A 16,608-nucleotide genomic window follows, 5' to 3' on the forward strand; every position below is an offset into this window, starting at 1 on the left:
ACTACAGCAGAGACAACCAGTCACCAAGACAGGCACTGGTGCGGCAGCCAAACTTTTCACAAGCTTTTTTCTGTTTCTCAATCCACCACAGAGAAACAGAAGTTTTCAGAGGTGAGAGTAACAGAAGTAAGCAGCTATTTGCAAGGGACCTCTTCACAAATAGGACCAGGAAAAGCAGGAAGCTGTTTCCAATGCATGATGGTGGTAGGTGCAAGTCAGCATCTTGAAAGCACATTACAAAAGACATACAAAGGTATGGAGAGCTTTGAAAGTGAAGGACACGAAGAATTTAGAGAGAGAAAAATCAGTAGCTTTAGCTATACCACAGAAATACTGTAACAAAATCTGCAGCATTCAAAACACAAACATGAAAGTAGAGACATCACAGTCAGAGAGGTTACAAGCCTGGCTGAAAGTAATTAAGGGAGACATTATGAAGCCATGATAAAACAAAATCAAGGTGGGGAAAACTTATTTAGCCACATCGTACTTGAAGGGCTGCCTAAACAAACCCTAGGATCTACCCTGGGACATAGGTCTGAGGCAGAGAGAGAAGACTCACAAGTCATCATATTGGAAACAATAGTTGCTGTACATCTCTTTGGATACAGAGGGAGATCAATGACTGAATTAATAGAAGGACAAGAAGGGCCTCCTTCAATATATTAGCAGAAAAGCTACTGAACAGAAAGACAGATAATAGCTCCATTAAGAAAAGCAAAACATTGTTCTTCACAGAAAGTCTTACCTTCTGCTGGCTCACACTGCTATAAAGGAATAAAGCATGCACTCACACAATTAATAATCTTTTTCTTCATAAAAAGGATAAACACTATGAGTAATATATGCCACAAAGGCAATAGCAGGAAAGCAATTAAGCCACTAATGGTCACAACCTGTACAGCATTTGTAAGCACTCTGTCCTGCATCCCAGCATCACTCAAAAAAACAACAAAAAGCATTAGATTATTTCTTGACACTCATTAAGACAGAGTTAGCTAACTTTGATAAGGGATTTCAAAATCTTTTTTGTTTTATCTCCACATTTGCTGAATAATGAGACTAATGGCTGTCACAGAAAGTACCTGCTTTCTCACCAGTTGTGCAGTCTACTGAGAAATGAGGCTGAAAACCCTGTAGGGCTCTGTTCTAGAAAAATTCCACTGCAAACCTACACGCAAATCAGACAGCACAGTGTATCTATTAACACTTCGATTACCTTCAGTTTTTGTAAAATGTTTTTCCTTGTACTTCATGCCTGTCTGAAAAATGGCTAGGTTTTACATAATGAAAAATTATATATAAATTCATGTTAAATGAAATAAACCTGCTTGATGCAACCTAAAGAAAACCAATTTTGTTTCTATACAAAGACGAGAAACAAATGGAAGCTATAAATATAAAGCTCTTCATCTCAAACACAAATATGTACTGAAATAAGCTACAACATATTTTCTCGAGATACTGAAGCTACATCAGGAAATGTCTGGATGGCTTTGCAATATTGAGTGAACCCCGTAGCTAGACTGATTATTTGATTAACTGCATCACTACTCTCCAACAGGCTGAGCCGAAGTATCTTTTCATTTCAGAAGTATTGCTTGTTTGGCTATGGTGCAACAGTGATGTTGACATTTAATCTCTCAGATATTTTATTTCTGATTTGGCATACCAAAGACACTACGGATTTTTCTTACAAAGTAACCTGTCGATTTTTCAGAGGACAAAAATATTTGTGACTGATCAGATTAAATGTGTAACAGGTTTGGTTTTCAAATTTTGGATGCGTTTAATTTTTTTTATGAAAGCAGACTGATGAGAATCAGAAAATATTCAGAAGTACACACAGTTCTGCAACTGTAAAATCTTGCCCTGCAAAATCTGTTTCTGTACCTATCTGTACACCTTCCTGGACAGAGAGTGCCTGCTGCTCCAATTACTGGGGTGTCTGTGATGATCCCACTATATCATCTGTGATTTTTAGTCAATTCCGTGCAACAGTTAGGATTCTTGGGGAATTGCTTTTGGTTGGTTGGCTGATGTTTTAGACTTGTTTTACTGACCAAGCTCAAGAAAAATCTGAGTTCACTCAGCAGGGGGGAAAAGAGAAGAAAGGAAAGGACATTCACATTTAAAAAAATCTCTTATTTAATATTTCAACACAATGGAATTTTCTCTGTGTAAAAGCAAGAACAAGAAGAGTTGATTCTGCACTGTTAGCCAAAATGCAGGAGTGTAGCTACTATGGCTGGAGCAAACAACCTAACTTCTGTCACTCACTTGGAGCAACTTGGATTATATCTCCATTTCACCTGCTTGTCTTCAGCTCTGCTCTTTTACAGAATGCAGGCTATATTGGACTGCTCTTTTTCTCATTTGAAAAGAGATTAATAATCCCCCCCCTCCCCTCTTTACATTTTTTAGACTGAATAGGGTGAATGGGTAACTACGGTAAATGCAGGATGTTAGTTCTGGAGAAAACCAGCTCGTCTACAAACACAAATACAGAGCAATTTCCTAGTGTACATTGCTGATATCTAATTTCTCAATGATGCATTGCAGCCCTGTTACAGTCGCTTGGGAGAACTTTCACTACAAGTTTGTTCATAAAACGCAGCAAGATCAGTAGCACTACGCTGCCAGCAGCTGAAGACAAGGTGGATCTAATCAGGGGACACATAACACCACACAGCTAGCAAGGGTGGACATTAACTTAATGAGTATCCATAAAAGGAGACTATCCAACAGTTTAGTCTTCCTGTGTCCTGCTGCTGTATGTCTAGACAAATTGTCCACCTTAACCTTTCATCTTTCTTGAGCTATGCCAGTCTGTACTTGCTGGAAAGAAAAAATTTAAGAGTTGGAAAATTATAATACAGTTTGGGCAAAGTTTGAAATATAGTATAAGATCTGTTATTGCAAAATGTGACTCATCTGGATGAAAGAAAATGTTTTTACTGGTTACACTTATCTTTTTCTGACACCAGACATCTATTATTTCGTAAATATTTTATACTCCCATTACAGACTTTGCCACATTTATTTTAGATGTCCTGGAAAGCAAACTTTCTATAGTACTGCATTGTCTTTTTAACATTTTAATAACGTAGGAATGCTTAGAAAAATAACATTCGAAGATTACAACAAACATACTGTATTCTGCGCAGACATCCTTCACCTCTGCTTAAAAATGTCTTGGTTATTCTCCTCAACTATAAAAATAACATTGCCTCCTCCATCTATGAAACTGAAACATATTACTACAAACACATTTCACTTGCTGTTTGTGCAAAAAAGTCTTAAAATTCTACCCACAGCTGCTAAAGTGCTTTGGAACTCAATACAAAATTTATGGGTGTCTAAATAAATGAATCAAGAAGAACTGACAATCTGCATGCAAGTACATTCTTGTGGGCCTGTGTTTGAACTACTTACTCAGTACTTACCCAGGCAGAACTGCCATTGAAGTCAACTATGAAACACCCATCTTCATTTCAGTTAAATGACATCTATAATTGTGCATTCTCGCTGACTTCAGTGGCAGGTTTGACTGAAGACTCTGAGTATTTAGTCATGCCCTCAAGATTTGACAAAAAAATTGCATTTCAAACATAACTTGTATAACAGACACCAAAATATTTTCATTCTCCTTGAAAACAAGTAATAAGGAAATAATATGTAACCTATTGTTTGTATATATAGTTTTTATACTATAGGAAATGTAGCATATTTCTCATACCAAGTCAACAACACAGCAGCTGTAGAAATAAGGCTGGAAAGATGACAAAGGAAGATTTTTCAAAAGACCTATTTAAATGTCTGATGTGCCAGCCAGGGATATTTTTGCTTTTGTTTTTGATTCAGGATCTCTGAACAATTCTGTATCAAAACCAACTCATCAACTTCTTGGTCTCACAATTGCCTGTCATTCCCTAGCAACACGCATTTTTCCTCGTGTTCTAAATGCTGCTTGCATCTATGTTACAAAACCAAAGATAAGTATGAGTAAAAATAACATTTACCAAAAAAAACCCAAATCAAGCCACATTATTGATCGTGTAGAAGTTGCTGCTAGACCAGCTTGTACTCTCGTTTTTTCCTTTACTTAAATAGTTGCTGAGAAATACAGAAGCAAGCCACCAGCAAGACTGTTTTCCCCAATCATTAAGTACATGTTTTCCAGAATAAAATATTAAAAAATAGAACACTTATCTCAAAATAACCAAAGCATCCTGAAGCAACAGCATTGGGCCTGACCCATTCTTTTACATTTGGAGACTAAATTCACTCAAAGGCTAAGAGAAAAGGCAGAAACTTAATCCAAATTTTACAGACTTGACACACCCTTTAACTCTGGCATAACTAGACACAGGCAAAATTCCATTAAACTACCAATTATACGAGTAATTGCCAGCACTCTTGTTATATACTTTCTGATTACGTGAGAAAACTAAATGTCTGGCATCAAAAGAATCATAGAATCATTTTGGTTGGAAAAGACTTTTAAGATCATCAGGTCCAACCATTATCTTAACACTACCAAGCCCACCACTAAACCATGTCCCTAAGCACCACATTTATACGTCTTTTGAACACCTCCAGGGATAGTGACTCCACCACCTCCCTGGGCAGCCCGTTCCAATGCCTAACCACTCTTTCAGTAAAGAAATTTCTCCCAATATCCAAACTAAATCTCCCCTGGCGCAGCTTGAGGCCATTTCCTCTTGTCCTCTCAGTTACTTGGGAGACCAACACCAATCTCACTGCAACTTCCTTTCAGGTAGCTGTAGAGAGCAATAAGGTCTCCTCTCAGCCTCCTCTTCACTAGGCTAAACAATCCCAGTTCCCTCAGTTGCTGCTTATAAGACATGTTTTCCAGAATGGCCTTACTTTGTTAGCAATGTATTTCTTTACTAAGCTTTGTAAAAGCATTAGGTATAGATAAAGCTATTAATTCCAGAGTTGTTAAAAAACCCAACAAAACCAGCAGCTGCTTTTTTAGGGGGGTTTCCATTCTAATGGATTTAAAGGGCTAATTTCAGTACTGAGTAAATAAAGAGAACCTCCACCGATTTGAATTTCTTAGTCACCTAAAAACAAACCTAGGGCTTGGTTAATGAATTAATTTTTTCTTAGGCAAACAATACTGTCATTCATCATCAAAATAATAACCATCTTAAGATGACAGAAGATGATATTTTATTCCTCCCATTTGTAATTTTTACAAAGTCTCATTACACAACCCTCACTTTTTAGGATCTTTCTTCCTAATAGAAAACAGCAAAGCAGATGAGTGACTTTGGTATCTCAGTCTCTTTTTGCCAGCTATTTCTTTTTTGTCTCACTTTCTCTCTGTCTCCACTTCCTTACCTGAAGACTCAAGAACTCTTGTAATGGTACGTCATAAAGACAATGATGAGTAAAGAATGATGTGACACATAATAGTGCCACCTCTCTGGTATTACCTCCTCTATGGAAAGACGCATACATACATTTGCTAGTAATTTTTGTTATTTCATATTCAATTATCATCATTCCATTATCACCATCATCCTACCCAAAAAAATCTTTGGATATTCAATAGGCACACAATTAGCAGAAGAAAGAAGAAAAACAGATGCCTGATTTCACAATAAAAAAGAGGTCCTGAAAGATTCAACGTATATAAATGGATTCTTTAAATGACTACTTACATCTAGCTATAAAAAAAAACCCAGTAACTGAGAGCATACCTGGCTCTACTTTCACTGTCCAGCAACATTAGTAGAGTCAATCTTGCTTAGCCCAATGCCTATCTTTAGCTCTCCCCAAGTAAGAAAAATTTTGTATAATTTTAAGGATGCTAATGAAGAAATATGCAATGAAATTCCAGTTTTTAGAACTGGAACTAGTAAAAGTAATAGTGGTATACAGTTTTAAAGATACAGGACACATGAAGGCTCAAGCACAGAGCAGAGCACCCAAAAGGAGTCTTATTTCATCTTAAATTCTTGATGCAGAGTTTCTGCTTAAATTACTGCAGGAGAAAAAGCTTACCATTTCTTCAAAACAAAATCTTGCTTGCCTGTATTTCTGATTGATAGAATAACTGGAGAAAGAAAAGAGTGACCTTTTTCAATTTGAACAGGAATTGCAACATCTCATCAGTGTAATTGTGTCAGCCACAGAGCTTATTTTTCAGTTAATGGCATCTATAATCAGTTTTCAGTAGAGGTGCAGAATTTGATATGTGCTAGTTAGCATTACACAGACAGACCAAAGAAACACCGGAAGACTTCCAGGAGCTCCCAGGAGTTTATCAATACCAAAATGTGCAGAATGACTGCTCTTCCATTCAGGTTATAAGATGCACATGGAAAGATGAGGCTTGAAGATCCACTTTTGAAAAGTATGAACAGTAGAAGTGACAGGGAAAAAAACTGTTTAAAGATCCAACCTGTTATAATGTTTTCCTGTTAATAGACTTTGATTTGCTGATTATCCTTTTGGCTAACCTTTCATCCTAAGAGCATAAACCAAACAGCAACTTCCTGAAACAGCTGCTGAAATAACCCACCAGAAAATGCCCAGAAGCTATTTACTACTAAGTCCAATACAGGTGTTAATGTCCCACTGACAGTATATTTTACATATCAATACTGATAATATAATGTTCATTTAAATACACTCATGGTTGCTTGCAACCGTGTATCTGTGATGAATTTATGAGCATTTATTAATTCTATTTTATATTATCAACTATAAAAGCACTGTGGTCAAGCAGCAAATTCTATACTGTGCCTTTACCTCTGTTTTGGTGACAGAGTTTCAATATAGAGTGGTTCAGATGGCTGTGAAACATTGAATGAAGAGAGAACAAAACTTACTATCCTCAGAGGGTTTAATAAAAAGATGCCCTTGAAATGACTCTCCTTGGTGGCTGAATCTGATTGAATTTACTATGTAGTTGACCATAAACTAATGCCTTTATCTAACAGAAATATGCCTGTGCTTAGCAGGCACTATCTAAATACACATAAACACAGATGCATGATTTTTTTACCGAGTATAACTTCGGCAGAATTCTTTACGTAAGCATAAATGTGAAGAACTGAAGAGGCTCAACAGTAGCTTTCGATAGAGGTTACACACAATGACAAGCATCTTTGAGGGGCATAAGACAGAACGTCTAAATATGGCTCACTGACACTGCAGGACAGAAAGCCAAACGCATCCTTGTCATGTTCCTCTCCCAGAGCCTCTCTCTCTCCCTGCCCCACCCTCAAAATTCAACTTTGTCGCAACATATTTTGAGGTCTAGAGGACTTGGGTACATTACAAAGAAATTAAAGATTGAAGAATAAATGTTCTAGAAACACTCTAAACTTTGAGGTTCTTATAATGGTATCTGTATGACAAATAACCTAGAATCCCCCAGAACAGATATACCACAGTTCAGCTGTGGAGACTGCATGTCTCTATCTCCTATCTATTTCTGAAGGACTATCTAAAAAAAAGTTTACTGGATCTATGTACAAGCCATTCCTTCAAAATGAGTGGAAAACAAGGTATTAAATGCAAATAAATATTAAGGTGAAAAGGGTTTTTTGACTATATATAAGGAGGGTGGTGAGACACTGGAACAGGTTGCCTAAGGAAGTTGTGGATGCTCCATCTCTGGAAGTGTTCAAGACCAGGTTGGATGGAGCCTTGAGCAACCTGGTCTAGTGGAAGGCGTCCCTGCCATGGCAGGGGGGTTGGAACTAGATGATCTTTGAGGTCCCTTCCAACCCAAACCATTCTGTGATTCTATGATTTTGTTAAGAGAACTAGTGTCATTTTTAGGACTACTCCAAGTATGGAGATGCATATGGAAAAGTTTAGAATTTAAGCATTGGCAGAAGGATTTTTAAAATAAGTCATAAAAGCAACATGACTAAGGGAGTGTCCTCATGGTAGACTTGCGAAATACAAGCTGAGCCTTCCCTTGGAATATTACACCTCATTGGTAGTTGATGAATAAACAGCACTGGTAATTGGGACACTGGAGAAATCCAACCCATCGTAATCTTCCTGAGTAATTGTGATTGAACACGTTGCACTCTACAAATAAAAGGAAATAACCCTCAGTTTTGTTGTCAAAGCCCACAGAAAGGCCTTAATGAACTAAAACCCACAGACAAGACCTCAAGATCAACTTTTCTGAGTCTGACAAAGCTTGGAGTTGCCAGTCCTGTCTAATGGGCCAACTAATTACCAGATGTCTACATGACATCAGGTGGCACTTATTAGGTCCATCAACATGTTTAGGCTGTTTTCAAAATGTAAGCTAGCCCATTCAGCCTAAGACACTAAACCGCACTCTGGCATGGCAATGTTCCTCAGAACAACCTCCAGCTGGTTTTAGTTATACAGCTGTAATGACTGGAATAACTCTTACAGAGCCTGCTTAGTATCAAGAAGCTGGAAAACAATTTTCCAGTCGCATCCTTTTCCTGCTGTCCTTGCCATACACAGCAGATCAGCATAGGACTACTCATATGCTGCAATACGATCACCATGACCCTGTACACTGCTTGTTGAGCTGCCCTGAGATACAACTACAGAACAAAGCAGTAGTAAGAGGGGTCAGGATTTGAAACAGTCTAGCATTTGGCCTAGTTAGGTGCATAATGTTGCATATTCTGTGCCAGCTGAACAAAAAGGAGTTTCCACAGAGCATCCAAAGGATTTGTCTGTACCTACCAAGTCCCAAGTAGCAGAGACTTCTCTTACTCGAATGAGGACTGAGCTTCAAATGCCCATACCTATAATTTCACAGACAACTCTCACTGGCACAAAGGAAACAGAGCATATACTGAATGGATCAAAGACAGGAAAAAAAAAATTACCTTACTTTTATAATCTGAAACCTGGTTTTGACTCTTTTGAGTAGTTTAAAACAGTTGCATTTACTTCCTGATTTTTATATCAAAGCAAAATGCAAAGAAGGTGATACCACATCATCTGTCTGCTTCATTTTCAACTAGTTATTTTGATTTGGAAATATGATCAAAGAATTCCTCTTTGCTTGATAAGTAAACAGTGATATTTCAATTCAGCTATTACCATACGCATTCCTAAAGGAGTCATCACTGTAAGCATCTAGGCTATGCTAACCTGGGATCACAGACACCGTCTTCTATTGCATTCTCAGAACTATATTCAAAACACACTCTAAATACTCTAAACTGTGTTATGTACTAATTGCTACCCCTGCCCTTTTCTAAAGTAATGCCATACCTATATGCCACATGTATATCTATACTTCTGCGTGAAGCCGTGCTGAAAATCCTGCAGACACCAAGGTCAGTGAAGGATGAGGAGGAGATGCTCCAGGCACCAGAGCAGAGACTCCCCTGTAGCCTGTGGGGAAGACCACAGTGAGGCAGACTGTCCCCCTGAAGCCCATGGAGATCCATGGTGGAGTAGATGGCTGCCTGCAGCCCATGGAGGACCCCACACCAGAGCAGGTGGATGCCCAAAGGCAGCTGTGACCCTTTGGGAAGCCCGCACTGCAGCAGGCTCCTGGCAGGACCTGTGGGCCCATGGAGAATGGAGACCATACTGGAGCAAGTTTAGCCAGCAGGACTTGCGACCCCCGTGGGGGACCCACGCCAGAGCAGTCTGTTCCTGAATGACTGCACCCCTGGAAAGGACCCACGGTGGAGCGGTTCATGAACTGCAGCCTGTGGGAAGGACTCATGTTGGAGAAGTTCCTGGAGAACTGTCTCCAGTGGGAGGGACCCTACGCTGGAGCAGGTGAAGAGTGTGAGGAGTCCTTCCCCTGAGGAAGAAGGAGCAGCAGAAACAATGTGTGATGAACTGACCATAACCCCCATTCCCAGTCTCCCAGGACCACTTGCGGGGAGGAGGTAGAGAAAATCATGAGTAAAGTTAAGCCCAGGAAGAAGGGAGGGGTGCGGGTGGGGAGAAGGTGTTTTAAATTTGGGGTTATTTCTCACTATCCTACTCTGATTTGATCAGTAAGTTTTTCCCAAGTTGAGTCTGTTTTGCCCATTACTGATCATTGCTGAGTGATCTCCCTGTCCTCATCTTGACCCACAAGTCTTTTGTTATATTTTCTCTCCCCTGTCCAGCTGAGGAGGGGGAATGATAGAGTGGCTTTAGTAGGCACCTAGTGTCTAGCCAGGGTCAACCCACCACAGCACCACACGAAAGAGAAGCTCCCAGTGCTGTTAACACTGCTGTTCTGTTACCATGTCTTAAAGCAGCTACAAAAAAAGCTTGCAGTGTCACAGTAGTGATTTTCTAGCATATGAAACTGTTCTATAGCCATTACTAGACTTTTCCTGGGTGTTTAGAGAAACTATGTGGGAGACAGGCTATGGAAGGGTCCCCTATGGACACCTCCAGTCTACCCATCAGGACAAGCAGATATGACCCAACAAGAGGCAGGGGAACAACAGGCTTGTGGTGTTTTCTTCCTATCCACAGAAATAGTGAACAGGATAGTATGGTGGTACTTACCAGTACCAATAAACAAGTATTTTCTAAATGGTGAAGAGTTGTGCACTTAGTGAATAAGGCCACACAGTAGTCTAATCATGGTAGGATGCAAACCTTGTGCTATCCAACCCATCAATATCCACTTACCTGAGGTTGCAGCCAACTCAGCATTACAGTACTATGGCTTTATTGTTACATGTTTGCCGATGATCAATTTACAAAAGTAATTTCTGAGTCATAATGTATTATTAATGTCAGTAGGGAAGACGACTCTCACAACTTGGGCATTGTCATGCTCAAACCAAGTTCCAGAGTCACCCCTTTCCATTCAGTTGAGGCCACTTTTTTCTGCAGGAGTCAATGTTCTTGTGGAAACTTCCCAAAATATCTTAAAGCTTAACTTTTGTAGCTCTACCAGCAGGAGACAGCTGTTGCGAGACCACTGCATCATAAGTCTTAAAAAATAAGGACTGTTGGAATTTGGGTTTTGCCTTTGATAGATTCATTACGCAAACTCAGCTAACAGAGAAATTCTTTCTCCTGTTACTATTACAATAGTGACATCTGACAAATAAGTGTTTTGGATCTCATGTTACGTCTGACCCACAGAATACGTAGCTCTGTAGCAAACATAACTTGACATTTTAGTTCAATATATAGCAACTGTTCAGTCTGGAGAGCTCCAGATCACTCATCATTATGTCACTCAAAACGACAGCACGCCAAAAAGGCTGCTGGTCATGCCTATTGTGTCCTTTTATTAGCAGACCTACATAAAAGAATAGTAAATTCAGTTTATCAGTTTAGTACAATAGTCCCTACCCATTTTGCACTAATACCAGTGGAAGTACAGTGGATAACAAAGGAACACAAGAATTTAAAACTGTCTTCTCTGTTTAGCTTCTTATTCACCTCTTCGATACTCAAAAAACCACACCAGAATTTCTTGTTGAATATTGCTCAGGAACTTAGCAATTCTCCAAAGCACAATGGTTAAACAACAGCTCCACAAGAGGTAGAATACCCCTCCTTGGTTCCATTTAGCCCCTACCTTATGTCCTTCTAATGCATTTTTTTCAGACCTACACCACACATACATACTCTCAAAGCCCCTGTCCTGAAGGCAAAGTGCCTGCCAGTCAGTACGCCAAGCAAAGCCAGCTTATACAGTAGCATCTCTCAGGATGGACTATAAATTAAAGCTTCTCTTCTACCCAGGTGCCAATTTTCATCAAATTTATAGGAGTTTCATTAAAACCTCTTCATCTCATGAATTCTTTTGACACTAGGCAATACAAAGTTGTGAAGACAGGGCCAGAGGATAACAGAGATAAGATTGATGATGTGACCGTAATTCTCATTTCCTCTGGAAATCAGGATAGAAAAAAACAAGACCACATGTGCACACATGAACTGAAACTCTTAGTATTAGAAATCTTTTAAGGAAAACTAAAATATACCTATACAGTTAATAGATAGTAATGATCCATTTCTCAGAGAATGAAAGCTGTGTTAAAATATTCAGAAAAAATGGTACCAGTTAATTTGCTCCAAGACAAAAAAAAAACCCACCACTGATTCCCAGAAGCAACATAGTGATTGCTTTTACTGCAATAAGCATTACGTTGAAGAGCTAAACATATGTTAAAGAACAGATGAACAATAGCCTCTGTAAGGGAAAGAGTAGCCGAACAAAATTATTTGGTTTCAAGTCCACAGCCTGATAAAAAACCCAGTCTCCAAGCTATTCTCCACCTCTGTGAGCAACATTCCCTGCATATATGAAGAATTTGCCACTCCAGGTTCAGGTTTTTGTTGCTCCAAACATGCCATCCACAATCTCCTGTAGAGCAGTAACAGGCTCTGAGGAGCCTCCCCTGCACAGAGAATCCCACTGTTCTCCTAAATGGGGAGAAAGCATTTAACTAAATTGCCACTGTGATTTATTTTTAATGTAGAAACACTTGCAGTGGTACAATCCAACATACACAGATGGTAATCTGTCTAATTTGTGTGGAGTAATTAATAGCATAAACCAACACACTGCCAAAATAGGGCAATATAAAAATATCAAGACAGGTTTACGTTGTCATTGTTTAGATTATTTTATCAAAAACTGAATGCAGAGGTATGAATAATTTTAGGTACATTGTATAGAAACAAAAAAATTAATTCAGGGACAGATCTCATAGTCTGGCAAAGGAAACATGAGACAGATCCAGATTTATGGAAGAGATCATGGAATCTGTAAAAGATGCTGAAACTTTTGTTATTTGGTCCTCAGCCTTTGACATAAGCAGGGGAGAGCATTATACAATCACAGTATCACAGAATGCATTCTTAACATGTTAAATTCTCTAAAGTTTTAACTGATATCTTAAGCAGTTGTCTGAGTTCTTACAGTGTAAACCTGGAGCAGTAAGCTATTTTAACCAAAGCTAATTTTGATATTTCAGAGAGTAAAAGATTTATCAAATATTTTAAATCTCTTCCCATTCAATAGTCTAGATCTTATTTAGATCAATGGTAGTTTGCTACTGTTGGCTTTTTTACCTGAAGATGCTACTTGGATTCGTGTTCTCTCTTTCAAACCTAAAATGGGATTTCTTAGGTGAATCAACCCAAAATTTGGGACCCATTGTCATTGCTAAAGACCCAGACAAAGACAGTTATGGTGCTGCTGTGAAGAGAGCAGGATGACAAATAACCTCTGATATGGAATTTGCGTGTGTGTGTGTGCCAGAAAGCTGTCTGTGTCATTCACTTTATGGCATCTGAGTCAAGCTCAGCTCTGGCAAAGAGGATAATAACTGGATACCAAGGCAGAAGCAGATTTGTCAGAAGCAGTCTATTAGACCAACAGGTACCTCCAGTAGGTGCTTTCTCCTGGATAACAAGTATGGTATTTCAGACTGTCAGCAAGTTCAGAAAATTCTCTTGTTTCATTCAGTAACACAACAGTGACAGAACAGAAAGAGACTCAAGCAACTTCACTGCAATTAGTGTTACTGATCTTCCTCAGATTACTAATACAGAAAAAAACCTCAACATGTTGAAGCACTAATGAGCTGTGGAAGTCAGGAAATATCCATGCCATGAAGCTTCACTACGTTTCTGTTGGTGTGCTTTCCTGTTTGAGCAGTATTATTCTATTCAGAAAGGAAAAATTCCTTACAAAGGTTTATCATGATTCAGCTAAAAGACCTGCCCCTCCACCCACACCCATCCATTACTATTGTCTTACGAACAACATTCATACTTCATAAGAGCAAACTTCACAAATTAAAAAAAAAAAAAAGACTAGCACTCAGGGATACCAGATGTTTCACAGACGTGAAAAAAGCACTTGGATAATATCAAAACTAATCAATTCTGTACAAGAAAGCATAGCAAATAGTTTAGAAAACACAAGTCACAGATCACTATCATGCAACCAGATTCTCTTGTACAAACACCAAAAAAAAGGAGAAAATAAAGAATGCATAGAACAAAATTTTTCATTGACCTGATTTGTCAGAGATGTTGGCTGTGACTGGCGTGGTGGAGCAGCTTGTGTTAGCCTTTGCGCTGTCCTTGGAAGAACCAACTTTGGGTTTATTTTTCGTTGCCTCTAGTGCTTTGACCTTCTTGGCATGTTTACTTCCTTTGTAGTGGGCCTCGGCCTGGCTCTACAAAGGAGAACAAATCAGGCTCACTGTTTTCTGTACTTCCATATAACATAATGGATGACAAGGCAGAAAAGTGACACTTTCAATAGCAGGCACCACATTATTCCTCCCAGAAAATTTTAGTAGCTTTATACTAACAGTTTTCCTTGATGAAAGTTCTTATTTATTCAAAGGACAAGATTTTAATGAATGGTACATGTTTTCAGTAACTCGGAAAAAGAGGCTTCAAGATTACATAAAGCTCTGTCGCTCTAACATAATTCTTTACTTTGACGGTGCTTAAAGATTTAAAGCACTACACAAATGTAAACACATCCAATTGAGAAAGATGCTACTCAATTTTAATGTACTGTTCCCTAGTCTTTATTGCTTGTAGTTAGAAAGATGTACCATGCTGTAACATGATTAAATAATCCATTTTTCCTTCTGTTTGATCTAGTCAAGTCAGAAAGTATTTTCATCATTACACTAACAGCAACTGAAAAAGGTATTGATGACATTATGACTTCACTATCAGATCAAGAAAGAAGGGTTAAAATGAAAAAACACCATACTTACAAACTTCAGTATACTCAAGTAAAACACAGAAAACTAAATACTTATCAGTCTTGACTGTTTTATAAATTGCCTTGAATAATTTTTTTCCAAAACCTGAGAAAATTAGAACCTGAAGGACAGGAAGGTGAGAAGCATATATTTATTGTCCTCTTTTCTGTGTGTTTGTTTTGTGGATTTGTTTTGGTTTGGGTTTTTTTGATTTTTGTTGTTGGTTGGTTTTTTTTTTTTTTTTTGTCTATAATATACTCTTCTTGTTCTGCCCAAAAAGAACAGTAGAAATATGTACTGAGATGTTATGTTTATTTCACATTTGTCTTAAAACTATTTTCAGAAAGTAGGTCATTGTTTTTGAAGCTAATCCTAGACACAAAAACAAATGCCCGTTTTTTCAGTCCCCGTTATTGTTCCTGACTCTACATAACCAATTGTCTTCCCAAATCAAGCCACTTTGTTAGGTGTAAAACTAAGGAACTACATGTTTAATAAAAACTCCAAAGCTTGGAAATTTCAGCTAATGAATTTAAATGTTTTTCTTGACTTCTTAAGAAATTAACAAAAATTGGTAAGAAACATAATTTTATAAAAACCACAGTCTATTTTCATAACATTATACTGTTCAGCAATAACTTCGCACTATTAGTATTTCCAAACACAATCAAAAAAAATTATTTCAGACATACTACTAGGTGCCTCTATTGAAGGTTACATATTAACTACAAAAGTTAATATTGTAATTTATTTCAAAGTAAAACACTCAGAGAAAGCATGCTTCATGTAACCAGATGACCACACCTTGGCACCTGGCATATAAAAACATCAGTGCAAGTAAACTTTTACTATGTTCATGCAAAAACACATTCTCTCTCCTCAATTGATTAGGACTATTTTATCTAGTTCACTGTGTTAAATGAAGCAAGCCATGAAACAAGTCACATGCTTTTATAAAAAGCAGCTATAACATCTAAGACATTTGAATTCCATAGAGTGCTGTCAGAATGAGGAAAATAGTTTTAAGATCAGCAGAAATAGGCATTACAATAGTCACCTTGGGACATCATGTAATAACAGTTTTATCATATGAGTGTAAGCTTGAGTGTAAGCGAAGAGTATAAACAGCTGGACCAGACAAAAGAATAGACAGTGTGTTGGAGTCCTCACAAAATTATACGCACCATTAAAACTGACAGAGAACTGCTGCTAAAATAGAGAATTTCGTATACATCGAAGCTTCTTAAGTGATTACACACCCTGTGAAACAGTGCTTTCCACCTCGAAAGGATATAGTGTATGTGACATTGTGTGTCTGCCACTTTTCTTTTATAGGAGATTTCAGTAAGCAAGCATTCAGTAAGAAAGGCTGCTAGATAAGTTTTACTTTGAATTCCTTTGAAATCAAGATTTTAAAAAAGCCCCTTTATTATAAAACCAGCAAAGAATCTCCTCATCAATTGCTACTAAACTATTTCTTGGTTTTAGAACCTTTGAAATATTAACACGTGTAGAAACAGAATTTAAGGATTATAAAGAAAAACTAAACAGCTATACCACTACTACTACGTGCACTACTTAAAGGGACACTTGTCAACTTCTGGTTGGACTTCTTCAGTTCTGAATGGGGGCAGAGGAGCACAGATCTGTTTGCACCCTGTTATGTTGATGGGCCTTACACAAGCGCAGGAATCTCACCCTGTCTCCCTCCACCCTTGCTCAGTTTTGTCCACTTCTCTTAAGCTTTGCTGTTGCTACGTGATGCACTAGAAGGAGTGTGTGCCATCAACAAAATTAAATAAACTATTCACACATTACAGTGTACAAGATATGAAGCTAAAAATTGAGATGTATATATACCCTTTCAGTTCCAATACTTTTAACTTTAAGTAATAGCAAGATTTTC

General features: G+C 38.1%; 1 protein-coding gene across 2 annotated transcripts in view; it reads right to left on the reverse strand.

Moving 5' to 3' along the window:
- Window positions 1–16,608, reverse strand: part of ZNF385B (zinc finger protein 385B) — a 148,260-nt gene that overhangs the window by 11,181 nt on the left and 120,471 nt on the right. For both annotated transcript variants that reach the window (XM_009960377.2, XM_086465354.1), the window contains exon 5: window positions 13,994–14,156. In XM_009960377.2, coding sequence (XP_009958679.2) covers window positions 13,994–14,156 — 163 coding nt within the window. The remainder of the gene's footprint in view (window positions 1–13,993; window positions 14,157–16,608) is intronic.

This window comes from Leptosomus discolor, chromosome 5 (genome assembly GCF_034619465.1).
Source record: "Leptosomus discolor isolate bLepDis1 chromosome 5, bLepDis1.hap2, whole genome shotgun sequence".
Taxonomy (NCBI): domain Eukaryota; kingdom Metazoa; phylum Chordata; class Aves; order Leptosomiformes; family Leptosomidae; genus Leptosomus; species Leptosomus discolor.